The sequence below is a fragment of the Odocoileus virginianus genome, chromosome 3 (genome assembly GCF_023699985.2).
Source record: "Odocoileus virginianus isolate 20LAN1187 ecotype Illinois chromosome 3, Ovbor_1.2, whole genome shotgun sequence".
NCBI lineage: Eukaryota > Metazoa > Chordata > Mammalia > Artiodactyla > Cervidae > Odocoileus > Odocoileus virginianus.
In genome coordinates, this window is record NC_069676.1 from 74,617,219 (window position 1) to 74,644,768 (window position 27,550).

The 27,550-nt window shown below is 38.8% G+C and overlaps 1 protein-coding gene across 7 annotated transcripts in view; it reads left to right on the forward strand.

Moving 5' to 3' along the window:
* The window catches only part of TENM2 (teneurin transmembrane protein 2), a 1,355,454-nt gene that overhangs the window by 601,637 nt on the left and 726,267 nt on the right, over window positions 1–27,550 (forward strand). The window contains exon 1 of one of the 7 annotated variants that reach the window (XM_070465750.1): window positions 13,678–14,255. The exons of 5 other annotated variants lie outside the window; for them this stretch is intronic. In XM_070465750.1, coding sequence (XP_070321851.1) covers window positions 14,210–14,255 — 46 coding nt within the window. In that variant the 5' untranslated portion in view covers window positions 13,678–14,209. Of the gene's footprint in view, window positions 1–13,677; window positions 14,256–27,550 lie in introns of those variants that run through there. One more of the 7 variants, XM_070465751.1, reaches the window with a different exon arrangement.

The following is a 27,550-nucleotide window of genomic DNA, read 5'->3' on the forward strand; positions in this document are numbered from 1 at the left end:
CACACTGTTGGGCCTCACTGCTTGAATGCATTGAGGCTACGTTTCCTAGCACATCACAGCATAAGGCAAAAACTGTGTTCCTCAGACCAGCAGTATCACAGTCTAGGAGCTGGTTAGAAATACAGAATGCTGGGCCCTAATCCATACGTATTTAGGAGCCGAACCTGCATTTTCGTAAGTCCCCAGGTGCTTCTGCTGCACAGTGAGGTCTGCGAAAGTACTACGATCCAGAGCACTCTGACCTCTGATCTTGCTGTCCGTGTTCAGTTGTGTCTGACTCTTTATAGCCCCATGGACTGTAGCCCACCAGGCTCCACTGCCCATAGGTTTTGGGGCAAGAATACTGGAGAAAGTGCCATGCCCTCTTCGAGGGGATCTTCCGGAACCAGGGATTGAGCCCTCCTGAAGTGGTAGGCAGATGCTTTACCACTGTGCTACCTGGGAAGCCCTTGATCTTGTTAGTGGCCCTTGTCAAATGTTTATCTGATTTCTTTCTCTATTATACTTTCTGTTTTGCTTATATTACTTGAGGGCAAACATAGCCTTATTTTGTTTAGACCTATTTAGTTTGTAGGTGCATTTCCTAAACCAAGTGGTGGTTAATCAACTCCTGAATTTAATTTAGATACTCAGATTATAACCCCAAGAAGAGGAGGCAAAGCCAGAAAAGGGAGAGAGAGGTTTAATGCACTGCCATTCTAGATTTAGACATATGTAACCATTCTACTGTCCAGCTGGGAAGTCTCGAGCAAATTATTTTAACTCCTCTAAGCCTTGGTTTTCTGAACTATAAAACATCGATCACAGTAACTACCTTATAGGTTTAAGGATCAAATGAGATCAAACACATAACGTCATTAGTAGAGGCTCATAGTGAGTTCTTAATTATCATTTAAACCAGTAAATTTGGGACTTCCTTGGTGATCGGTGGTTAAGGCTTCACCTTTCAATTCAGAGAGTGTGGGTACAATTCCTTGTCAGGGACCTAAGATCCCACATGCCTCCAGGCTGAAAAACCAAAATGTAAAAAAAAAAAAAAAGAAGCATGATTGTAACAAATTCATAAAGACTTTAACAATGGTCCACATCAAAAAAGACATCTTTAAAAGAAAGAAATAAATAAACCAGTAAATTCTAAACATATCATAAGCCCTAAATGGAATCCCTGATCCTCATCACTCTTTCAATTAACCTTGTGAGTCTAAACAGAGGTTGGTTCTCCTCTCTGGGGATGGGTGGCAATGTCTGGATTTGATTGTCCTGAAGGGGGAGGGCACTATTGACAGTCCAGTTGGGAGAGGCAGGGGACACGGCCAAACATCCTGGGGCACAGGCAGCGCCCCCCCTCCCCCCAGCAGAGCAGGATCATGCCTCAGCGTCAGTAGCGCCAGTGCTGAGAAAAGCCCTCTGTTACCCACAGAGGGACCGAGGTAAGCAAAGCCAGCAATTTTGCTTGAGGATTTAGGTACCTCCCAGTATACTGAGTCTCTCAAATATTAATGTTGAGCCCCCTTGTCAGAGTCCATCGACTAGGAGCCAAATCATTTCCTTTGGAACAGAGCCACATGCAGGAAAACCTGATGCAGCCTGATTAACCTATTAAAGCACATTGCATTCTTTAATATCAAAGAGAGCTAGGTTCTTTGAAATGTAAAACATCATAAGTGAAAGAATAGCGCCTGCACTTCCCCTAGGAGCACAAGGTCATTGTATAAATAACGCTGATTCCCCTATTAATTTTACTCCATTTGGGGATCTGCAGGAGACCACAATGGTTGGGGAGAGAGGAGAGACCAGAAAAAGGTTAGATTTTGGCTGCCCGTGACTGAGGTAAAAAGAGATAGCAGCTGTCCACAGTCCAAAAGAGATACTAGAAATGAATGTTCTTACAGCTGGTAGAAGGATCAGGCAGGAAACCTCTCTCTCTCCTCTCCTTAAGAGACTGGAGATGCTGCAAGAGAATGCATTAACTTCCCAGGTATTACTGCAAAAATAAGGGCGAGGAGGTGAGTGTGAGGTTTTATTCTTACTGTGAACAGATTAAGCAGACACCAATTTACACCTCATTGTTAAGAGTAACTTTTTTCCCACAAGCGAGACCACATTTACATCTTTTGTAATTAAGCTAAAGAAATTTGAAAAATGACATTTCCCCCATCGCCCGTCATGAAGTAAATATTTTATGTGAAGTGGGATCAAATGCTGAAATATATACATGAGAATCACTAAAAAAATGATCCCAAGTCCCAGTGCCTCCTTCAGCCTCGTCATCTGCTGGACTGGGCTAACAGTTCTGCCTGTTGGTGTTTTGGTTTTATAAAAGGCCAGGGATGACTAACTGAAGCAGTTTAGGAGACGGTGGGAGGGGTGAAGCGGAGGACTTGCTATTCCAAAGGCTTGGACGTTGCCAGCTCCTCAGAAAGCAGGGGCCACAGCAGGGACTAGCACGTGCTCCCTGACATTCAAGGGGCCACCATCCACCAGCAGAAACTTGGGCTGCAGTAGCATCCCACCATACTTCTCCTGCCTACTTTGCTTTTGGGCAGTTTTCATCTTTCGGAAAATTGAACACAGAGAACAGTATATTAAGAGCTCTAACAGACCAACATCCTTTATTGCCCACACAGGAAAATCTAGATGGGCAAAGAAGCATGTTTTTTTTTCCCCCAACAATAGAGTTTGCATGGCTGCTATAAACAAAACAATTACTGAGCCAGATAATAAATAATTGCAGAGCAACAGGGAAAATGAGGTGTGGGCAGGGAGGAAAATGGATGGTTGTGGATGAGATTTGCACAAAGATGGAGTTGGTGAGGTGAAGTGAAGTCTTCCCAGGTCACGTCTGTTTGGCAGTAACCAAAGTGAATTATTGGCAGCACACCTGTGCTGCAGGCTGGAGGCTGCACCGCTAGCCCAGGCTATGCTTTGGGAAGATGGACTTTTTCACAAAATAAAGTATTCAAATGGGAGCTTGGGCCATCTTTCTGATTGGTCTAATCAAGTGCTAGCTTTTTAAGGAAACTGACAGCAAGCCTTGAAATATCATGCTAATGGAGTGTGAATGGCAACACATCACGCCCCTGGGTGCACGCCTTGGTCCTGTAACAGGTGTTCATTGGTCTGCATCCTCAACCCTGACATCGACATGAAAAGACAAAGCCTCAGATATATTTTTCTTTCAGTTCAGTTCAGTCATTCAGTCCTGTCCAGCTCTCTGCAACCCCAAGGACAGCAGCATGCCAGGCTTCCCTGTCCATCACCAACTCCAGAGCTTGCTCAAACTTATGTCTATCGAGTCAGTGATGCCATCCAACCATCTCATTTAGTGAAACAAGTACAAGCGCATTACAAACTTGATCTTCTAATAAAAGACCAGTTTTATTCTTTGGATGCATCTTTCTCTTTGGACCTTTTGCTTTTTCTATCCAAGCAGGCCAGGAAAGTCTCCTTTTCTTCCCTTGGGGTCCTCCTTAGCCTTTCCAAGGTGGCTCTTTTGGTGCTGAGTCACTTCTGTTTGTTTTGATTGCAGTCCTCACTACCTGCTGAAGAGATCTGCTGATAAAATACTGCCCAAAGAACCTCCTTGACCTTCTCTTTTCCTTGACCACAAGGCTACTTCTGTGCTCTGTCAGATGAGGGCTCATAAATCTTTGGAAGTTGCATCAGCTGTGTGCCCTTACGGACTGTATTCTCTCTCAATATTATCATTCCATGTAGAATCCAACTGGAGCACCTTTGGAGCCCAGGAGGATTTGTTTCATTATTTAGCAAATATTTATTAAGTCTATCCTAAGTATCAGGCATGGGATTTGGTGCTGGAAATCCAAGAGTAAACCAGAAAGACCATTCTTTATCTTCTTGGAATTTGAAAAAAGTGAAAATGTTAGTCTCTCAGTCATATCCAACTCTTTGTGACTCCACGGACTGTAACCCACCAGGCCTCTCTGTCTGTGGCATTCTCCAGGCAAGAATACTGGAGTGGGTAGCCATTCCCATCTCCAGGAGGTCTTATCGACCCAGTGATCTGACCCAGGTCTCCCACATTGCAGGCAGATTCTTTACCATCTGAGTCACATTTTGGTAAAGGAATGAGACAAGGAACCAAATAAGCAGACGACAGAGATTTAGACGTGTTAAGCACGCTAGAGAAAGAGCCAAGAGGGGGGTGGATGGGGAATTTGGGGTGAGGGGTGATGCAGTTGTAAACAGAGCAGGCATCATTGGGGAAAAAAAAATGACGTGAGAGGAAACTCTCAAATGAGATAAGACTGTAATCCTTGTTCACAAGGAAGAGCATTCTAGAAAGAGGCATGTGTAGCTTCCAGGGAGACAATGACGGAGAAATTAATAGGATTTGGGATCTAAAAAAACTGCAAGAGGATGAAGCATGTCCAGTCTTTAGAATGTTGCAAAGGTTTTGGCTTTAACTCTAGAAGAGAGGGGAGTTCTTAGAGGGAGGGTGTTGAGCAGAGGAGTGAGATTATCCATTTTATATTATGAAAAGAATCACTCTGAAGAACTGAGAATAATGAGGAGGAGCCTGTATCAGTTAGCTATTGCTAAATAAACCACACCAGAACCTGCTGGATTGAAACAAGAATTTATTTATCTGATTTTAGTGTGTTGGTTGGTCAGGTCTTCCACTGGGCTTGCCTGCCCTCATCCAATTATGTCCAGCTGGTGGGTCAGGTGATGGATGGACTCCAGGAAATGGTTGGGCCTCTCTTTCTCACTTTTTATCATCTTTCACCTTCCAGGAGGTCAGACAAGGCTTTCTTCTGTGGAAATGGCACGCTTCCAACAGGGCAAGCCCTGGATCCCAAGTGCTTATGATACCTTTACTTACATGGTGTTTGCTCACATCTCATTGGCCAAAGCAAGTCACAAGGCCAATCCCAGGGTCAGCGTGGGCCAGGACTACACAGGAATACAGATGCATGAAGGTCAGACCCATTGGAAGTCTTTCTTGTTGCAATCTGACACAGGAGCCAAAAGTGGAAATCACGGAGAGCAGTTAGGAGGCTCTACAATAATCCAGAGAAGAAATGATGATGGATTGCACCAGGGTGATGACAATTGGAGTTTTAAGACGTGCCTAGATTCTGAGTATGGTTGGAAGGATAACCTTATTTGTATTCTCTTCAGTCACTAGGGTAAGACTATTAAGTGTCTAGGGATGGGGAATATTCTTCTTATGCATAAGATGATATCAAAATAAAGTAAATGAGGTCAGAGATATGTTTCCCTGATTGCCAATAATTATTCAATGAGTTTTCTGAACAATTGTAAACTTCATAATTCACTTAGTGCTGTGACTGTACACGGCACCCTGTCAATACCATCATCAGCTAATATTTATTGAACATCCTTTGAGTACATGGTATTGCACTCACAGCAACAGAGGTGAGCTGCATTAATTCCTTGAGCCGATGCAGGATTATTGAGTGGTTTATTGCCTCAATCTATTAATTGGTGCCCCAGAAGCCTCAGGGAAAGCATTCCGCCTCCAGAATACAATTTCTTCTTCCCTCAGAGTAGATTTAGCGCTGGTAGAATCTGGCTGCACAAGGAAAATATAGAGTTCTCCATTTTTAGGAGTATACTAATGTTTTCTATTAATCTTATTATCAGAAACTGGGAGCTGCTCGCCCCGTTTGTTGGATGGAGAAGTGGAGGTGGATAGTGGTTAAGGACCTGACCAATGCCACGTTCTGAGGTGCTGGTCGGTCTGAGCCTGAAACACAGAGATGTTTTCTATTGCGCCACACTGCCTCTCAGTGGTGCACACGATTCCCCTTTTTCTTTCACACTAATGCACTGTCATGAAAACTCCTTTTACAAGGTTTATCGCACATCCATACTCTTCCAGGGAGTGTGTAACACACTGTTCTTTGACATCTGCACAGTCTAATCACTGGAAACGTGGTTTGTTTGCATTGTTTTTTTAAGCCCCTTATCACAGGGGATTTGTCAGCTGTTAAAATCATCACTTTTTTGTGTTAGTTAAATTCTTGTCAGAAAGATGTTGTTGATTTCGGAGTGCATCTAGATATCTAGGAACCTGCGCGTGAAATGAACAGTTTAATTGAGATCCTTATTTTCATTTTGTTCTTGAAACAGTGATTCAGTGACTATTGTTTTGATCGATCATTCTTTTTGAAAGGGTTCTACCTTTTTTAATTTTTTTTTTTTAATGAGAGAATTCAATTTGGAGCTAAGGAAGGCGGTGGGTGTAAGGGGGCAGTTTAAATGCAGAATGTATTTGTAAATCTTGCAAGTTGCACCCTTAAATGTCACACAGTCTGAGAGGCACTTGAGTGTGTAGCCTCCAGAACGTCTGTTTGTTGTAATTCCATCACATTACATATTTTAGTGCATATCTCTTCCTAGCAGCTTCCAGAGCTTTTCAGATATTCCACATCAGAAATTGCACTGTTTTATCCTGGATTTTACAAATAGCAACCAGATTACTGTAAAACAGAACTATCTGATAAGTAAGGTTGCGAATTGCTTTTGTGATTGTCATAGGTAAGAGTATTGAAGAAACTGGCAAACAGCGTAGTACACTGGTTACGGTAAAAATAAAACCTGTGGCAGTGAATGCATTTTTCTGATGAATACGTTCAAGGCTGTGATCATTGTGCAACTTCTGGTTGGATGCTTTCAAATGTTTCGTATTGAAAAACATCAGTAACAAGAACCAAATAGTCCACCGAAGCCTATGTTCAACTCAACGGAGAGGAGCGTAAATTCTTAGAGTTTCATTGAGGCCAACTCTATTCGATCCACCATGGCAAGCAGAGAATTGAGGTTCTCTCTTGATTTGCCTTCCAATTGTACTTTAGGATTAGGCGGCTGCCACTTCGGGTTTTCACGTAAGGGGGTATTCAAATCACTATGCAAAACGGAAATGGAAAACAGACAGGACTGGCTTCCCTTCAGCATAAAAAACCCAAAATGCCTGAACATGATAATCAATGTGAACAATTTTATAAGCAAAATAATTTGTTTTAATTGGCTAAATAAGATCTGATATGATTAGAATATCCGATAAACTAATTTCAGGAAACTTTATCACCAACCTTTAATCATCTTATATCCTTATTGGAGTTTTAGAAACAGATACAAAAATGGACCTGAATTATCTCATCTTTATAGTAAGAAGAACACATGAAGGGTTTTTTGAAACTTCAGAGGTTATAACCTTTTATTTTGGAGAATTTTTTTTTTTTCTTTTTGAAAACCAGTACTTTATAGAGAGTTTCAACATCCTGAATCTCTAGTAGGGTGAAAAAACTTTCCTAAGAAAGTTCCTGTGTTCAAGGAGTAAGGCTTATTAAGGTGAGGTATCTTTCACCATCTTCTCTTCCATCCTCTCCCCCCTAAGAAAAGACTAACCTCCCAAATAAGCAGATAATCAGATCTGAATGACCCCATAGATGAGACCCTATGGAACTGAGAAAACTTTTCTCTAAGGATTAGTTGTTTACAGGTCAGTATAAGCTGACTTTCAACTAATACATTAATGATTAGGGGGAAAAATGACAATCTTCCAGAAGACAGTGGTTAATTCTTCCTGCCTGCAAATCTCAATTTGTTGGAGTGAGTTAGTTTCAACACTAGCTGAAATACTGGTTGATTCTGAGCATGTGCTCAGAAATACATACACTGAGACAAAGGGAATGGCCTTTCACCTAATGGCAGAATAAGCTACCAAAAAATTATGTTTTGCTACTATTCTAGCCGGATCCTAACAACAGTTTTCTAAAGGTCAAGGGCTGTATTAGATGTTCTTGCACCTGATTTCTGAATAATAGAATTTTATACCTATCTGTACTTTCAGTATAAACATCAATCAACATGTTATTTCTATACATATATAATGCAATATATATATATTATACACACAATGTACAAGATAGTACTCAAAAGAATAGCAATACATATTATATATTAAAAAGTAAAGGCATTTAGTTCCTACAGTCTTCACAAAACTTAAAATCTAAATGATGAAATAAGAATAACCTAGAGATTTTAGAAGAATAACAGTCCACCAACAGTCTGAGATATCCAAAGCCAGGACAAGGTTAATTTGGAAAATGACATGTAATAAAAAGTTTCATGCAAAGGGTGCTTTGAAATTAGAGAAAAGAGCATTTACCATGAGCTAATATAATCCAGAAAGGATTCTTTGAGGAAATGTTATTGTGAACAAAGAGTATAATATATTTAACAAAATTAATTCCATGAGAAATAACATGGGAAATTGGCAGAGTACAAAATATATATGGGTGAATATACACCAGTCATGTGGGAATCAAAAAGTCTCTAGAAATGGATGGGTTTAGGCAGCATTGGGGAATGACCCCATTCACTCATTCATTTATCAGACACGTAGGTATTGAACACCTACCGTTAAGCCATGCACTGCCTTCATTACCAGGAATACAGCAGTGAGCAAAAAAATATCCTGACTTCATGAAGTGTATGCAAATATCAAAAGATGGGTACAAGACAACAGCATTTGATGACATTAATTATCCTATGTGGGGTGCACAGGGCATTTCTCAGTTCTATTGCTTTTTACTCATGCATGGACAGAGACCATGGTCTACACATATTTGAAATGAAAACATTCATTCAGCTTGTTAAAAACTCAATAGCATTATTTATCATCACATACACTGAAAAACACTGAATATTTTACCTTATTCCAGGTTGTTTTAGTATCTTATAGACTAGTATCCAGATAGAAAAGAAATGAAAATATAATTATTGCACTTATTTAAAAAGAAAGAATTAAAGGTAAAGAAATGCTATGGGTATTTGAGTGAATATTTCTGCCTTTCTGTGTAACCTTAAATGCATGACATTCAGCTAATGACCTTCACTTTTCCATGCATGGAATGGGTAGCCTGAGGGTGCTAGCTTCAAGCAGAATATAAGTGCCAAGTACGAAGAACCAAATCAAATCGATGAGGATCACTTTTCTACAGCTTTTTTTGCAGACAGTCATTCTTTTCCATCTCCATGCCTCATTCATATGTACTCATTCTCTTTTATATTATTTTGTATAATTATGATGTTTTTCATAGAAAGAATGATGAAGCCATTTCCGCAAAAAATCAGTGTCACTGAATTTAAATATGGTTAAAAACTTGAATCCCCATGAGCACAGATGATCAAGCAGTCAACGTTTACCAACTAGGCAGGCTACTTTGTTCAAAGATTTATGAAAGATACTAAATATACAAAGATAGTTTAAACATGAATATTGCTCTCATTTAGTCTATAACATAGAAAAGTGGGGCACAAACCTGAAAAAAAAAAATAACAAGCCAGTATGATATAGACTAAGTGGTAAATGATTGGCAAGGATGAAAAATAACTACAAGTTGGGAAGACAGAGTTTATATTCTGGCTCTGTATTTGTTCTTTGTGTAACATTAGGTAAGTTAATTTTGCTAAAGCTCAGCCTTATCCTCTGTAAAATGGTTCTAATAGCCATTTGGTGAGCTGTCCTGAGGTTTAGAAATTAGAGGCAACAATAAATCCCTGTCGTTTAATAGCACTTGTATATTACTAATTCCTCTTTATTGAGTGGGTACTAGCTGTCTACTAGGTATTGTACTAATCCCTTTACATTTTTTACCTAATGAAGTTACATCATCACGATATTTTACAGGTGACAACAGTGGTGATGAAATAAAAATTGATTTGACCAATAGTCCCACAGTTAGGAAGCAAATTTCAAGTCAGGAATAACCCCAAAGACAAGCTCCTTTATTATTATACAAATCACCTTCCCGCTAGCTAAGTTGTGATGAAGAAGAGGACACTCTAAAGAGAATGAGGAATGAGGCTCTGAAAGTGATCTCTGGGGGGATGGGGAGGGGTGGGGAGGGCAGGAGCCCCGGTGAGGGACAGAATGAATGTTTACACAGATAGGTTGGTGTCAGAGATGACTGAATATGAAGGGGGAAAAAAAACCTGCTCAACAAAGTGATTCCTACTAGTTCTCTAAAGAACTGTGAACCTTTGATGATTTCTTATAAAAACTAATATATACTTAGGATAAGGAAAGAAATCACAAATGACAAATGTTAAAGGGCTGACAATAATCACAAATATTACAACTGCCAGGAAAGTAACATGCTTTTTTTTTCATTGTCAGTTGACACAACTCCTTCTTTTCCTACATTTTGTTCCTATGTGCTCTTTATTTCTTCAGTGATAACAATTTTACTATCATTTGGGGAGAACCTTTGATGAATTTTTAGCTGCCACATAAAGTAATGAAATAAAACAGACTTTCAATCGACCAGTCAATAACTATTGGGGATGGATGTCATTCAGAGTGGCATTTTAAGAAGGTTATTCTGGCTTCCAAGCATGAATTAGAGAAGAGAAGAAAACCTCTTAGAATGGTTGTTTCAATAGCAGTGTCATGACAGTTGGGAGAAGTGTCACAACTAACAAGGCACTAATAGTAAAGTATTGGTTTGCCGAAGATTAGCTGCTTCATCCATTAGAGCGGATTCAAGGTCATTCCTAGAATAATGTCACTCGCCTTCACTTAGATTCTGAGTGCTTTCTTGAGAAGAGGAAAAGCAGTGGTGTTACGATCTGGTTGGGTCTTTGGCAGGACCCTAGGGCTGTCCCTAGAGAAGCAAGTGCTGCATTTTGTCCCCGTCCATGTGTTTCAGGACAGAAAGGCACAGCCAAGTGCTGCATTAGAGGATTATCACAATAGTCCAGGCAGAAGTGCCCAGATGGAGAAGGTATTAAAAACCTGGAAATGAAACAATAACTTGAAAAGATAAGAGGGGTGATATTTGATAGCTATTGATAGTCAAATGATGGGAGAGAAAACAAAGGGACCCCATATGACTTCAGAAGTCATACACTTTACACAGGTGAGAGAATTGGGAGAAACAGATGGTTTTGATTCATGAGTTTGGTTGTAGATCTTGAGTTTTAAGCATATCACCCAAGTGGAAAGACCCAGAGGGCAGGTTAAATAACTGGAGCTTACAAGGAAGGTCAGAGTGGAAATAAGTCTTTGTGAGTTGTCTATTCTGAGGTGAAGAAATATTGTCTATTTTAACTATTTTAAAAAAATGCTTTGGGTGGATTTTCTAATAGGAATTAACATGTATGAGGTACTTGCTATATGCCGGGAACAAAACTCATAACAGCACATGCATTATTTATTCCTAATGATAGACCCGAGGGGCAGGTAATATTATTATACCCATTTTGAGATGAGGGAAGAGCCACAGAGAGGCAAAATAATTTGGTCGAGATCACACAGCAAGCAAATGGTGGAGCTGGGATTCAGTCCCACACAGTCCTGCTTCCAAAAACTGAGCATTTAACCACCATCTACTCCATAGAATGGGCTTGCCAGGTGGCGCTAGTGGTTAAGAACCCACCTGCCAATGCAGGAGACACAACAAGACCCAGCTTTGATCCCTGGGTAGGGACTATCTCCTGGAGGAGGGCATGGCAACCCATTCCAGTATTCTTGCCTGGACAGTCCCAAGGACAGAGGAGCCTGGTAGGCTACAGTCCATGGGGTTGCAAAGAGTCAGGCACAACTGAAGCAACTTAGCATGCACACACTCCCTCCACTGTATAAGCTCATGGGGGAAAGCTGCCCTGCAGAGAAGTAAGAACTTGTGAACGTCATATTCTTGCAAGAAATATTAATGTGATTTGGGCCACCTTGGGCACCTCAGTATAGTCAGTTGGTTCCCCCTCCACGTTCAAGGTATCTTAAGTCATATAAATCAGACTGCAAAAATTGCCCACTCAGGGTCTCCACCTCCTCACTAAGGAAGTGGTAAAAATAAGCAACAAGACTGATAGCCATTTATAGCTTAAAAGAAAAAAAATCTTTTTGCCACCTGGATTTCTTTTTATTTTTCCTTGACTGTGCTTTGCTGATCCTGTTCAATAAGACCCAGGTCACTCCCCAGCTTTTCTTACACTGAAATAGTTATTTTTTAAAAAATAGTTATAGTTTTATAACAGGGTCTTTATTTTTATTGGCAGAAAATTCCCAGCCTACTTACTCCCTTGTATCAAGTTAATTTTAACTATAGAACCTATATCAATAATGCCATTTAAAGGAGACTACTTCTAATACACTCTGAAATGCCAGGAGAGGATTCTGGACTTACCAGGGCACCATTTCCCTAGCTACTCACTGGCCCTCATCTTTCCCTTCTACATATGAGCACACTCCATTCTTTGGCCAGCTGCCTGCTGTTCAGACACTGTGATTTCTCCATCCTCAACTCCGTCTTAATGATCAGTAGGGCTTCATCTTGATCACATTGCAGGAATGGGAGGGAGTTTGTTTCTTCTTTATTTGAGTCCAAACTAAAGACACATCCTCCTATTGGCAAACCATGGAAATAATGACACTCCGAGTTTAACAAGATCAAGCAGTCTCTCTTTGGATATAGCAATGTGGCCAGGGCCGAGATAGAAGGTCTCATTCCTGGACCAGTTCTCAGTCTATATCTGGTGGTTTATACAAGACGCCTAGGATTCAGGGATATAGTGGGATACACTGTAGTTGAAATGATTGAATGCTTTGTTTTGCTCTTTTCATTTTTCCCAAATAATAAGTATTATGAGTAGGATACATGAGATTTATTTTCCATCATTAGAATTGCTTCATTTCGAAAAGACGGTCAGTCAGAAACTCGAACACATCCTCTTCCTGCTGGCTTCTACTGCGTTAGCTAAGGTTACCATGGGAAGCAAGCAGTTATTTTCACCAATAACTTAACTTATACCAAATACTTGACCTTGGAATAAGCAATTTACATCTTTATACAAGAGGTCACTTAGGGAATTTAACTGTGTAATCCTAGCCCCCACGTGGCAGGAGATGAGTGCAGATGGAACAAAGCTGGTGAAACACCATTCGAAACCATTTGAATTAGGAAATCGTTTCTTTTCGACTGTTTTAAAAATGGAACCTACTTTTAAAATGGTACAGGAAGGCAGAAGGATGCAGTAAAAGTCTGTAGAAATAGTGACTCAAAAACTCTGTTCCAGGACTCAAGAAAGCAAGCCTGTTGTCACATTTGGAGGGAAACCAGAGAGAATTAAGATTTTCGCTTTGCTAATAGCTCTGCTCCAACACCTTTCTCTCAAACATCTTGCCCTGCCTTTTATTTTGCCTTTCTTGATAAAACGAATGGAGAGAAACCACCTTTCCAACTTTAACCAGGAAACCTAGGTTTCTGCAAGTGCTCATATTGTGGTGTGGGCTCTTCCTTTTAAAGACAATTATCAAGACGAAGCATTTGTTTCTTCTTTTGTTTACCCGTGGCAGTTTGTCAGCAGTTATGATAAGTAGAGTTCCATCTGCCAGTAAAACTACGCCGCAAATTGCCGTAGAAATTAGCAGCTTTCATTTTTGCCTACATAAATAAATATGCGAAATAAATTGCACATAAACGCATCCTAAAAAAAAATCACAGGTACACCGCACAGTTAAATGCCAATCAGACAAAACCAGAGACACATGGCGATTATCTCAGTTTTCAAACCTGGAAGATACACGAATGTGTTTCTAAATGAGAGAGGCAGTGTATCATGCTTGCTGAGATAAAAACAGAAGCTGCCAGACACTGCACTGTGGCTTTATTCTCAGAACCCTTTGCCTGAAACCCGCTCTATCTTTTTTCCCCCGTGTTCTCCCTTCCCTCTCTCTCTCCATCTCTCTCTCCATCTCCCTCTCCCTCTCTCCCCGCTGTCTTTCCCTCTCTCATTGTTCTCTCTCTCCTCCTGCCTTTGATGCACATACGTTGTCACATTCCATTGACTCTTCCCTCTTCTCTGTTCTTACACTCAAGCTAGCGGTGCTTTCGCCAGGCAGCGGCAGCCTCTCCTGCGAGTTTTAGTCATGTGTGCAAGCTCAGTTTGATCGAGCGTTCCTTTTCTGCCTTTTCACTCTTACAAAAGATTAAAAGGTGGCGTCACATTGCTCCCCTGTTCCTTCCCGCAGGAGGGACTTAAAAGGGACAACAAAAACTAATCACTTTCAATAAGCATTTTCTTGCTGGGGAAAAGAAAAGAAAAGAAAAAAAAGAAAAGAAAAGAAAGAAAGGGAGGGGGGGAAAGGTGGGGGGTGGATTTAGCGGTGTAATTTGAGACCGGTGGTGAGGATTGGGGCGAGCTAGTGGAGATGCTGCACGCTGCTAACAAGGGAAGGAAGCCTTCAACTGAGACAGGTAAGAGCGCCCATCGGAGGGTTTGACCGAGTGGCTTAGTTAAATCTCTGTTTTCACCGTTTTGTAATTGAGAAAGGCATCCGCAGCAGAAGCCGATTTTTCAGTCGGCTTCCTTTTGTTTAACATAGAAAGTACCTGTATTAATTTTGATGAATTAGAGCATGCAGCAAATTCAATTGAAAATAGATTTGTATAGTAAATGCATTTAAGCTGAATGATTTCTCCTCCGTTTTATTTCAGGGGAGAGATGAGAAAGATGATTTTGATCAGAATAGCACTTTGCATTTACGTGAAATTCTAAATAGCTAACGGGGGGGAAAATAATAATAATTCAATTGATCTTGTTTTTGAAGTCTGGGACTTAAACCCTGGGAGACAGCTGGGATTTGAAATTTTTCTTCTAACTGAACTTCTGCTGCGTTATAATAATTTTTCACCGGAGGTTTGAGCAAGGGTAGAGTTTATTTGAGCTGCTGAGCTGTGTTTGGCTTGAATCTTCTGGGTGAAGCGCCGTTTCCGTGTCCTTAACCTGTGTCAGGTTGATGTTTCATAAATGGAGATTAAGTGTTGTCCCAGATGAAATATGAAGTTAAAACACCAGGTTAGGGTGTGTGTTAGAAGAGGGTCCAGTGCATAATTAGGAATAACTGAATTATGACAGTTTGGAATGGGAGTTAACTCTGGAGGTGCTGTTTGATCAGTCTCCTGGATTTTAAGCGGCTCAATAATGAAGGGGGTAATTATCAGCCTCAAGTCAGAACTTTGCATTAGGACCTTAAATATAGAATACATGCAGACTTCCACTGTAGGTGGCTTTTAGGAATCTGTCCCTTTTGTGCGTGTGAATGAGAGTTGTGGATTATATTTGATGGCATTTCTCCTTTAAAGAGCTTTGGGATAAAGCTTAAAAGGCTCACATCTATTTTAACGTTGAACAAACACCAAATGCAATACACTGTAGTCTCCTAGTGCCTGATTTTTGTTGCTGCTGCTGTTGTTTTAAAGTTGTGATCATTTGTTTTGGACCTCAGTCTCCGTTGATTTTATGCTCATTGCCTCTGCTGCTAAAATTTATTGCTGGCGTGAATGAATTGAGATTTGAGAATGCAAAAAAAAAAAAATCTAATTAGCAGAGTTTTGATTTAAGGATAACAACAGCCGAATGATATTCAGGTTTTTACCTAAGATGTTCCCTAAAATGTTTGAATTCATTTTCAGGTGATTTTGGGGAGGGTTGGGAAAATCTGAATATTAAAAGTACAAAATTCTGTTAAAAAAATACTTCTCCAGAATGAGATACAGAAAGGTGACTTTAATGCCTCTGCAAGGTTTGGTCCCAGAAAGAATTGCTAGACTGTAGCATAGTTGAGTTCAGCAACCATGCATGAAAAGATATTTTATATATTTATTTGGTGATAAGATTATTTCCTTACCAAGTTTCCAAACAACTTGCCCCTCAATTCCTTACTCTGGCGTGTCTCGTGTTTGCCAGACCATCTGCGCCTACAGACCATCTTGTGGGTACAGCCCGTGAATCCAGTTTTAGGGGGACACCAGGAGCTACTGAATGTTGGGGAGTGCAGACCGAATCAACTATAGGTCTCATCACACTTCATCATCTAGAGCTAATCATCAACAGACGTTCTCTGGAAAGCCCCTCATACAGGTGTGGGGAGACTTAATTTCTTCATCATGGTTAAAAGAGCGGGGTAAGATGTGGACAAGGGGGAAAGAAACGGCTGTAGGATGTTTGATGTAATCATGCCAGTGGTAGCATAGTGAGTTTTTAAAATCACATAATATATCATTTCTTCTTTTCAACTTAAGAAACTTTGCAGAATCTCAAAATAGTTCTCAAATTCAGTCTGTGTCTCTACGTAGCTTTCTCTGATCAAGCCTTTTCTTTGATTCTCGCTGTAGCTAACCATTGAGTGTTTCATGCCGCTGCTGATTATAATGATTATTTCTTAAATAACTGACAAGTGTTGAGAAGATGGGCCAGGAGAAATATGTTGTCTGCATCATATATGTGTTTCAATTTTATTTATGAAAATGACTACTTCGTGGTGAGGAGATGATAAATTTGAAGTTGTATCTTGGCTGTCTGTATCACTGAACCACTGTCCTTCTTCTGGAGAACCAAATGGAACTAAAGTAAGCAGAAATAAATCAGTTGTAAACTGGATGGTAGTTCAGCAGGCACTTTTTAAGCAGATGGTAAGCCAAACTATCCTTACTCAAACTATCTGATTAATATAAATAGCATTTTTCTGACTTTTCCAGTAGATGTTGCTGGAGAGCAGAGAAAAGATCATTTTTTTGCAGGAAAGAAAAGAAATGCAGTAGACTTAGAAAAGCCAACAAGCAAGATCCTTCTCCCCAAACTCCGCTGATAGCATTTTGCATAATTTGCTAATTAATGAATTATATTGAATCATTACCTTTTATGATGTTCTATAGAAAGCTATTAAAACGTGAGCTAGATTTTTAAATTATGAGATTGTTCTCCTTAGACCCTATATATAATGTCTGTTTGCTGTTTTCCGTTTTTAAAAAATCAAGTTAACTGCACATTACTATTCAGAACATTTCATCCCTGAATGCTAAAACCCTTTAACATGCAAATATGATGTCAGAGGAGGAACTGAAATAGAATACCCTGAGAAGAGTAATGATCAAACGCATTATAAAAATATGCACCAGTTGCCAACATGTAATGAAATATTAAGAAATTAAAAGCATGCAACCTCTAAAGTAATAGAATTTCATTGCTCTGAGACTTTTTTCCCACTGAATATTAAGTACTTAATAGATCTCTCCGTTAAAAAATAATCAGAAACCTACATGGTTTGTCATGGAAGTTCTTTTATTATCTGATTTTGAAAAATTAGCCCAATAGGATTTTCCTCTGACTAGGAAATATAACTAACAATGGCTATTAAATACCAGATTACCAAAGCAAAAGCCACAAGGCTTGATGGACAAACTGGGGCTGCGGAGAGCAAACATCAGCGCTAGAAGCTGAGGGGACCCATGCTGGAACTCTCTGCTGATAATCACTCTGATAAAATGACAAAGACATCCCAGGGGAGCCCAGGACTCTAGTACCCAGACACAAACTGATGCAATTTCAGGCAACCAGTGACCTCTGTCTATGGGAGTATTTATTTTTGGAAATGATCAATTCACCAATTTCAGTTATGAAAGAGAAGGGTATATAATTTTTCCAATGCAAACAGGGCCTTGGCTCTTACAAAAGCACATTCAGATAAGACAAGTGTACACCCTTTGTGGTAGAGCTTTCAGTGTTTCTTACCTTAAACAGTCCAAGCTCTTTTCTGGTGCATTTTTCTTATGCACTGAAGTCCTTCCTTGTCAGTTTTCATTCCTGAGGTGTGAAATGCTCCATAGGATGTTTTTATTTAACACCCATTCAATTCTCTTTACTGGGAGGAAAAAGCTTATATTTAGAAGGCATGAGTGTCATCTACTCTTATTTTGTAATTAGCACTATAAGTCCACTGGGGTAATGTTGTTTCAACTTTTTTTTGCTTTGATTCAAATACATATTTGTGTTTGACCCATCCTGATTATTTTTTTCTGTCTTTAAATAAGAAAAGCTTCACAATTTGGTTGGAGTATTTGGTTTCTTTCTCTGGTTGATTTGCTTTTTTTCTTTCGTGTTTTCTGTTTTTCATTATAGCTATCAAGCACTGACTATATTCAAAGCACCCTGTTAGATGTGCCCCAAACTATCTGTCCTGATAGCAAAAAATATCTGTCCTTTTGGTGAGAACCTTAGGAAAACAGAAGGTTCCGATCAGATCTGGAGAATTATCTAGTGGGTTAAAAATGTGCTGGTTAGTCCTGACTTTCTTTAGGAGAGCAAAGAAGGAAAGGCCATTGCAAGTTGAGGGAAACCTGAGGATGATCACCTTTGAATCAGAAAGCGAAAGGTGAAAACACAGAATAATCCGAATGAGCAAACTCAGAGGGGTCCTGGGGACAATAACACCAAAACGAATGACCAGTACCAGTAGGACTGAGAGCCTCAAATAGCAGATACTCAACAGTCACTGGAAAGATGTGAGCTGGCAGCTTCTAGAGGAGTTTTTCTCAGTATGGGAGTCAGGGAGAAGTGCCGTAATGGGTCCATACTATGCTGCTTGCCCAGAGATAGTATTGCTAAAATGCCTGTTTAGGGTCCATTTGCTCTCCCATTAAATTGTGGTCCTGAACAGCTATCATTAGTAGTAGAATATTGTTTTATTTTCTAGGGATATTGTAGAAAAACAGAGGGAATCCTTAGTCTTGCAGAGGGAAGCCAGTGAATCATCTATTGCATTAGCCTAGACATGGGTGGTAAGGCTGAGAAACACCGTCAAGGGAGGGGGAGGGACGGGGAGAGAACCTTCCTGTTGTAATTATTGCAATCTCTTGTATGTACTGTAGATGTCATGGCCTCATTAGGAAGGGATTCTGTGTATATGCTTTTGTTTTCATGAGAAAAACCTTCACCATCCATCAGAGATGAGACCTGAAGTTTAGAGGGTGTGGTATTCTGTCTGTATTATTAGTATTAGGCTCATCTCCGGTTTCCTGACATTGACTCGAATGGGTTTTTATGATCTTTAAGGTTTAATTTCTCTGAAAAGGTATATACTTTCTTTGTTGGAATCAATTGCCTCCCTGAATTGCCCATGTGTCACTTCTTTTCTGTAAACCTTGACTCACTTACCTTGAACTGGGAGATATCTAGAATATTTGACTGAAGTTTAGCTATAGAGACTCCTCTAGCCATTTAATGGAAGTTTTGTATGAACATAAGATGTTTTCTTGCATCCGATAGACTTCATAAAGAGAAGCAGTGAAAATAATTATCGGCATCATTAAGTAAGTAGAGTGCCACCCTTTTTCTCAGAAATTAATTTAACTAGCCTATGCCCATAGACAGGGTGACCAATGCCACCTCAGAACCAAGCTGTAGATGAGTGCTCTGCCTTGTCCTCCAACCACTTTAATCTAATTTGTTCCATTTACTTTTCCAAGCTTTTCATCTTCCCACCATTTTAATACCATCAGAGATGGGGGCTGCCCATGACATTCAAACTTGACATTATCAAACACAAAAGGCATCACTCAGACACTTGACTGCATTACAATGCAAGGGAAAAAAATAGATCCTAAAGGCTTAGAAATTATTGTTTCGTACCTTGAATGTAGGTGGATTTTTTTTTTTTTTTTCCTGTTTCTTTCAATCTGTCTCATTTGACTGTTTTGCTTCTGTATGTTTGCCGAGAGTACTAAAAACCGGGAAAAATTAGCACGCACCAAGCTGTAACGTACCCATCCTTGTGTTCATTGCAGGGATGTGTATTAATACAATGGAATTTACAATTCTATTATTATCTGTTATTTGCTAGTCACCGACCACTTCTTGACGGAGTACCAAGGTTGATCCTTGCACTGGAGCTGCCTCTTCACTGCTGCCATCAGTTCTTCTGTCAGTTGACTGTGACCAGACCTTTTTCCTGATTCACACATCTGTGGTCATTGCAGTAACTCTGTTACTGCTGGGTAGGCCAGAAATCTATCGAATCTATAGCAGTTCTGTGTTTGTTTACCCATGAAATCTTTGTGTATGCATTGAGATAGAGGGGAGGGATTCTTAAAGTTAATATAAATTTATTTGTACCTCCCTTTACTTGCGATCCTGAACTTTCTATTCAAAGACAATTTACCCCCATATGTAAGACAACATTTGTGAGCTGAACAAACAGTGCTATCAGATTGTGGTGAATTGCTTCAGTAGTATTACCTCATGCATAGAGATTGAGTGTGCTGTAAAGCTCTGTAAAACAGCCAGCTACATGGTATCCTACAGGTTTAATTTACTTCTCTAGCCTTGTACTTGGGAAGGATTTCTGTAATTGGAGACAATCTAGCTAGGAGAACTTTTTAAGCTATTGGAGGCTGGAATACAAGTTTTTGAGAAATGTGACTTTCTAGTCTTGAAACTGAGTAGATTACAAATTTATCTTAACTGGACAAAATCATTATTGAAAATGTAGAACAGTCTTGATTATTCAGAGTTTGAATTTCCAGCATAGGGATTATTCAGATTTCTTCCTGACTCCCCTTTCTTTTCTGTCACTACCTGACGTGAATCATTTCTCTAATCATTGGCACCTCTACTAATGGTATGGAAGGGCATGTTTGAACAGGAAACTCCAAACCTGTGAATTTTCCTTCAGAAGAGTGAAATACATAAAAAAATCTAAGTAGTAGGTTTTTTAAACTATTCATTAAAATTGACTATATTTCCTTCTGGGGGTACCCCTCTTTTTATTTACAAATGGTGGTTTATTATAGCTATCAAAATGCCAGTATTTTACCCACATGTTTAAGAGGCAAACAGTAAATCCAACAGTCTGAATGATTCCAAGTAATTGGTTTCATTGTTCTGGCTTATATCATTCCCCTGACCTACCACCCAGCCAACTATTATTTTGAATTAACTGGTTGGATAGCATGCCTAGATGGAATTTTAGAAAGTCACTCAGATCAAGCAAGTATACCTTGTGTAAGTTATTAGGATTCTGATAAGCATATTTCTCTAGCATTAAGTACAAAAGTGAATTATTGGTGCCCAAACCTAAGTTAATCTCCAACCCCAGTCCTATCTCATTTTCATCATCAGTGACTGCCAGTCAGTCCTTGATAAACTATTTACATTTAGGATTTGACCCTCTAGAGGTCCTCAAAGTCCCAAATGACTTTAAAGACTTGACAACCTCTTAGATCCTGGAATTACATTGAAATGGTAAAGAATTGAAAAAGGTGGCTGGCTTTTCCGAGAGACTGTGATCACAGAGTAGGCATGGACCTTACCAGCCACCTTCCAGGTTTGCAGGGTGTAGGATTCCATCTAGTGGATATTTTCACAGAATCGAATTTGGTTTCCTCTCCTTTTCTTATACCTGAGCTGTGGCTTGAAAATTTTCAAAATCTTGCAGTCATATCTGCCATATCGTAACGTCTTATGAAATAATTTACTCTTCTCTTACACTATCCCGATCTGACAAATATGTCTATAAACAATTGGTTGCACTTGAGGTGCCTAACCAAAACTCACAAGATGTTTCAGTTTCTAAATTTAATAGCTAATGTAGCTAACAAAATATATAATTTGTAGTATAGTTGACCCAAATATAAAGGGCAAATATGTTATTCTTGATACTAAAAATATTTTCTTGTCACTAGATAAAAACTGAGTTTATTAGAAAGAAATATACTTGAAGTTTTAGAATGTTGAGGTATAGTTGATGATGTAGTCTAGTAACTGTTAGTTTTCAATCCATATTGTAAAATGAAAATTTAAGCAATAATATAGCAGGCAAAACTGAAAATGGAAAACCTTGGTAACTATTAGAAAAATCATTGTCAAGTCTAGTCATAAGTTATATATAGGTAGGAAATGCCTCTTGACATTCATATGTGTGTGCACATGTATATACATAAATATATGTTACCATATGTATGTGCATATTTTTATCTATAATTCCAGCTTAGCACCTGTATCTATATTGATATTTGTACCTGTGTCTACAGTCAGAGGTAGAAAGAAAGAGAAAGAATGGTCATATTCTTAGTAACATGTAAGGTGGTTATATTCCTGGCAAAATACCACGTTTCTTTCTAGCTGACATGATTAATTTCCCATAAGCTGACATGCAATGTACTAGTTACCAGATGAACCACATATAACTCTGAAGGAATTCATGATCTAGTACTGAATTAGCAATTATTTTAATGTTGAATGTTTCACTCATGAATATATTTCATATTTGGAAACACTGAGAGAAAAAATTCAAGGATTACCAAGCTATCAGAACCCTTAGCTCTAAAGTTAACGTACTTTGCCTGCTCAGGAAGAGGACTGAAAAAGAAACAGCATCCGTGATTTGTGGGGAAGAAGATCCTCATGTGAAGTGGTCTGGTCTCAACTAAAAATAAATCTGGCTTTATGGAAAAGCCAGGCCAGTGAGAGTAAATTCTGTGTTTCTTCTTACTGCTGGCAAGTCAGAAACCAAACATAGGGTCTGTTTGTATGATATTCATTTTTCTGTGAGTTCTGTATAAGTGAGAACACAGGAAAAGTGCCATCAACATGCTTAGTATTTAATGTGGCCTAAGATCTTGTTTGAAAATAAATGTAAACAATGTGTGCATATTTTTCTAAAATGAAATGGGCTTCCACAGTTAGAATTCTTTTCTTCTCAATCTATGTGATATTTATGATGTATATTTCATGTGTTTGTAGCCACATATCGTATGTGATTTATAGACACACATACATAGTCTCTAGAGGTCAGTAGAATATAAGAAATGGGCAAACATTCACATGTAGATGAGCCCTAGAGATTCTGAAGACCATTTTTCAAATGATAAAATAATGATAGTCAACTAATGCCATTAGGAACCAAAATCATTAATCAGTGTTAACAAAAAAGTCATGTCATTCTTGTTCCTGAAATGAAACTAATCTATTTATTTTAAGCAAATTTCTGATACATGGACATGTACATGGCAAGAACCTTGACAGGAAACCCAAGCTGTAATTACTTTCTAATGGTTTATTATAAGACTTTGATTCTCTAAAATATTTTTGAAGACATTTTTAATTTTAACAGAACGAAATAGTAAATTGTTCTTAAACATTTGACTATTATATCCAAAACAGTGTTTCTATTTTAGCTTCCAATTCAGTCTCCTCCACTCTTAGAAATGAATAGTTTGATAATTTATATGTTTCAACCCCATGTGTTCTAAAGAACTAAATGTCCCTGATGATGGGAAATGTCTTAGAAAATTGTAATTCATTTTATATATAAAGGTAAAATTGTTGACAGTTCAGTAAATTAGTGCACAGTTGAGGACATTGACCAAGTCTTTCTCTAGAAAAGTCAGAGTCAAGAAAGTGTAGGAAATGACGGCAGGTAACTCTGACCTACTCAACAATGGGATTGCTAGTCCCTCCTACACTCCATCCGTGCAAGAGAAAGTAGTGTGCCAGAGCTTCCTGTTTCATCTGGATTTAAGATGGAATAATTATCATTTAATTTGAGGTTACTTGCCGGGGCTTAGAACTTAATATGACTTGCACACATGAAAATTGCTCATACCTGAATCCAAGCTATCAATACTCCATTCTTATGTGTGTCCATTTACACCATAGCAGATTGCATTCTTAGCTTAGTTTCCTCCATGATAAACCCTAATCCAAGGGTGACAAACACAAATGCCTAGAGGAGACTATTCAGATACAAGACAATAGGAGACAATGGGGGACGTTAAAGAGTCATTCCAAATTTTAACACACGCACACACATTCAGACCAAACCTATGCTACCTAAATAAAACAAGACAAAAATCTATAAGCATTTTTACAGAGTGGTCGCATGAAGTAGTTAATAGAAATTTAGGCTTAGAGGGGTTTCAGTCATCACAAAGAGATCCCCAATAGATATTGATAAATATTTTTAGAATACTTCCAGTGGGTCATCTAGTCCTTACTTTGCTTCCAAATTATTAAATGAGGAAGATACAGTATATTTCCTATCCTCAAGGAATTTGTAATGTATTGGCTTGGCCAAAAATTGTGTTTGAGTTTTTCCATAACATTTTATGGAATAACCTGGATGAACATTTTGGCCAACCCAGTAATTGGATAACTCCAAAACATCCTCTCCCTTGCCTCTATGGCCTCACATCTGTGCTGTCAAGCTCCTGCATCCTCCATTCCATCTGTCCAGAATTCCCTTCAGTCCTTCCAGCTTTCATAATCGTGCCTTTTCAAGTGCTCATCTCTGACACACCAGCTTGACCCTGGCTGTCTTCTATGCATCCTTTAGGTTTCAGGTTAAGTGTTGATTCCTCCCAGAAGTTTCCCTGGACTATCCCTCCCTAAGCCTAAATTCAGAGCTCCGTTTAACCCTATGACAATGGACTTACCTTATTGCAACACTGTTTATCATTTATAGAACTACTTGCCTACTTGTCCACACCCACGTAATCTATTAAGCTCAGCTAAGTCAGGAACCATGTGATCTAACTTGCCCATGTATGGTGAAGCCTAGTAAAATATTTGACAGCGTAAAGTTTATTTAATTAGTATCTCTTGAATGACTTTAAATGCATAAATAATAACAAGGCATTGATAAATTAAAAAGTAGGCTTCACATCTTCAGGAAACTGGGAAGGATTGGCATCCTTGTTTGAACCCAAGTCTTGCTCAAGGACAGGTTCAAAGTGGCCCCAAGTGTTACCTTTCTTCTGCTGCTTCTTATCTACCTTAAAATCATCCAGGTCCCTAAGTATCAGAACAGAACCATCCTTTTGGTTGGAAGGGGATGAACACTTTAGAGTTGTGGTTTTCACACTAGTCTGTGATCAGGGACAGTAGACCAGACACCCTAAAAGCGGTGACTCCCTCTCACTACTCTAGTGATTGGTTTAGGATATGGGAACCTTACTTATTGGAAGTAGATCGTAGACTCTGAACAATGTCACAGTGAACATGGGTGGTTGCTCAGTATGAGACACTTTGCTAGGACCTGGAGGTCAGAAGCAATGATGCTTTTTACTTGTATTGGTTTCTTTTTACTTGGGTCTAGGAACCTCACTTTATGTGAGGATCTTCTTCCACCACATCATCCTTCCATACTATCCTTTCCTCTTCGTTGCCTTACATGTTTGGATAAAGTCTTTGAGTTCTCTGATTTGGTAAGATGGAGCTGCCTCTAGTTACTTGAATGAAAGACTCTAATTGGCGCCATTCTTCCTTTAACACTCCAAGACTTATGTTTGCATCCGAAATAGGAGAGTTCTCAGATTCCCACTCTATTATCTTCTATAGATGAACACGTTTAAATGACCGAGTAGTGCCTAATGTCAGCACACCCAATACATGTCTACTTGGTATTTAGTTGGTTTTCTTCAGTTATGGGTAAGGATTTTCAAAGTAGAAAATTTTCAAAGTGGAAAATTACCCTGAAAGATGGTTAAGAGTGGATTTGGAATTAAAGAGTGGATAACTTTAAATTTTAATAACCTTAACTCAGTTATATTCCAAGTATTATTTTAATTTGAAAATGTATAATGAGTTTGGTGAGATGTGTGAGGAATATGGTAGAAAGTGCTTTCAGATATGGTATCTTCTTATTATTTTAGATTACCTTCTGCCTTTCTCATCTAGCCCCAAGCTCACTGTCATTTATTTTTATTGTTGTCCAAAGGAGGTAGTGTGTATTTTATAAGAAGTATAAAATGAGATTTTCTCCATATATTTATATGATTAAAGCAGCTTTGGAACTATATTATTCAGAAAGAATAATGAACATTTTAGAAAGAACTAAAGCACATGTGATATAGCAAGGAAGCTGATGAGAGGGCTGGCTATTATTCTACAGTTTGGTAATATTTGCTATGTATTTTAAGGGATTTTCTTTTTTAGTATTGTGTCAGGGAAGTTAAAAAGAGGGACATGTGGAGATTAATACTAAATCCTTTTCTTCATCTCTGGTGAAAATTTAAGAAACTCAGTCACCAAAATATTTTCCTAAAGATTCATCATCTTTCTGTATTGCACAAAAGCATAAACAGTCTTACAGCCACCTTCAAAGTTCTTTAGCTAACAATGTAATACAATGTTAAAAAATAAAATAAAATCATTATTTTAATTTATACTAATAAACATTCAAAGGGTGGTCAAGTTACTGTCCCCCTGACTATATACATGTTAAATGATCAGAGTTCACTACTATAACTTCTGTTTTAATTTTTTACATATACCTTTTTACTCCAGCTTTATCCTTCTGTATGTATAATGTCAGGGTGCCTGTTTCTGCCTCACTCTCCCTTTTCTTCTCCAGAGTGTCCTATTGCATTCTCTCAGACCTCTTTTGTAGAAACTCTTAATGCCAAAAATAGTTTATATTTTCTCTAGAATAAAACAGAACATTTTTAGAAAAACAAGGTAATTCTTTGAAAAGTGGAATGTCCTTGCCCTGAGAAATCATATTCCATTTATAAAGAATTAGAATCACATCATAACAGTCACAGCATCCCTCATTTCCAAAGCATTCTAGAATGAGAAACAATAATCAGTATTAGAGTAAAAATATATATTTCAATTTAGTTAGATAATTTTACTTCACAAAAGTACATGCAGTTACAAAAAATAGACCTTTGACTTTTAACTTGGGTTTATTTTGCAATTTTGAAAAATGCTTGTGGATTTGTTAATGTTAAGTTGGTAATTGTTGATCTCTGAGGAGGGGTGTAGCATCTTCAGTCTGAGCTTATTACTGTGTAAAATATGGATTGCCTTTACCCTAATGGCCTCTGAATCCTATTACCATCCCATTAGAGAGTGTGGGATTTTAGTAATTCTGTTGTTGTTTCCAGTGGGCAGTGCATATAATGGGGAAGGGCAGGGGTTAATGCAATTCATCTCTTTTAATACTTGTAACTCTGAGTCCCTTATCACTCACCGTGGTTTCATTGGAATTCCACTCCCCACCCCGCCCCTCCCCCCTTCTTCCTCTTATCTTTAAGGCCCAATATCTTTCTATATGACTTTCCTTACCGGAAGAGTTTGGAGAAGGGAGTTTTGGGTGATTCGTCAGTTCGAATAGAATTTTAGCTATTAGATTTTCATAAACCGAATATAAATAAGGTGGTGCGTCAGCTTGTGTGAAGCAGGCTGCAGCTTAGAAATGTTTTCAGTGACTGTCATTGTGCCAAGAATAGTATTGAAATAGCTCTTCAATCAAGATCATTTATAAGGCCTTTTGGAAGGAGAAGCATGAGACAAGCGGGTCAGATCAATGCCCGCTAGTGTTCTGGGTATAATGTTTCCATGTGTTGGCGGAGACAGCTGTGTCCTGGGTCCTAACAGTGCTAGAGAGGGGAATTGGGAAAGATTTCAAAGTGATAGGAATTAGATTCTTTTAAAGAGAAGTTTCCAAGCAATGGTAAATTCCCTCTATATCAGCCATGCTCAGTAGACATACATGCCTGATTACGTACCCCTGGTTTTATTCATGAAATTTGTTTTTAGCTAATACAGCTTTTTTCGGAATAAATACGAACATCAGATTACTTCTCGGGATGTCAAAACAAATTAGTTTCCCACAGTGATGCAGTGAAAGGTGTAACTATTTTGCCTTTTTATATGTCAGAAAGCATTACTGGGACTGGGGAATTCCCACTTTTTTCCCCTTTAGCCTGAG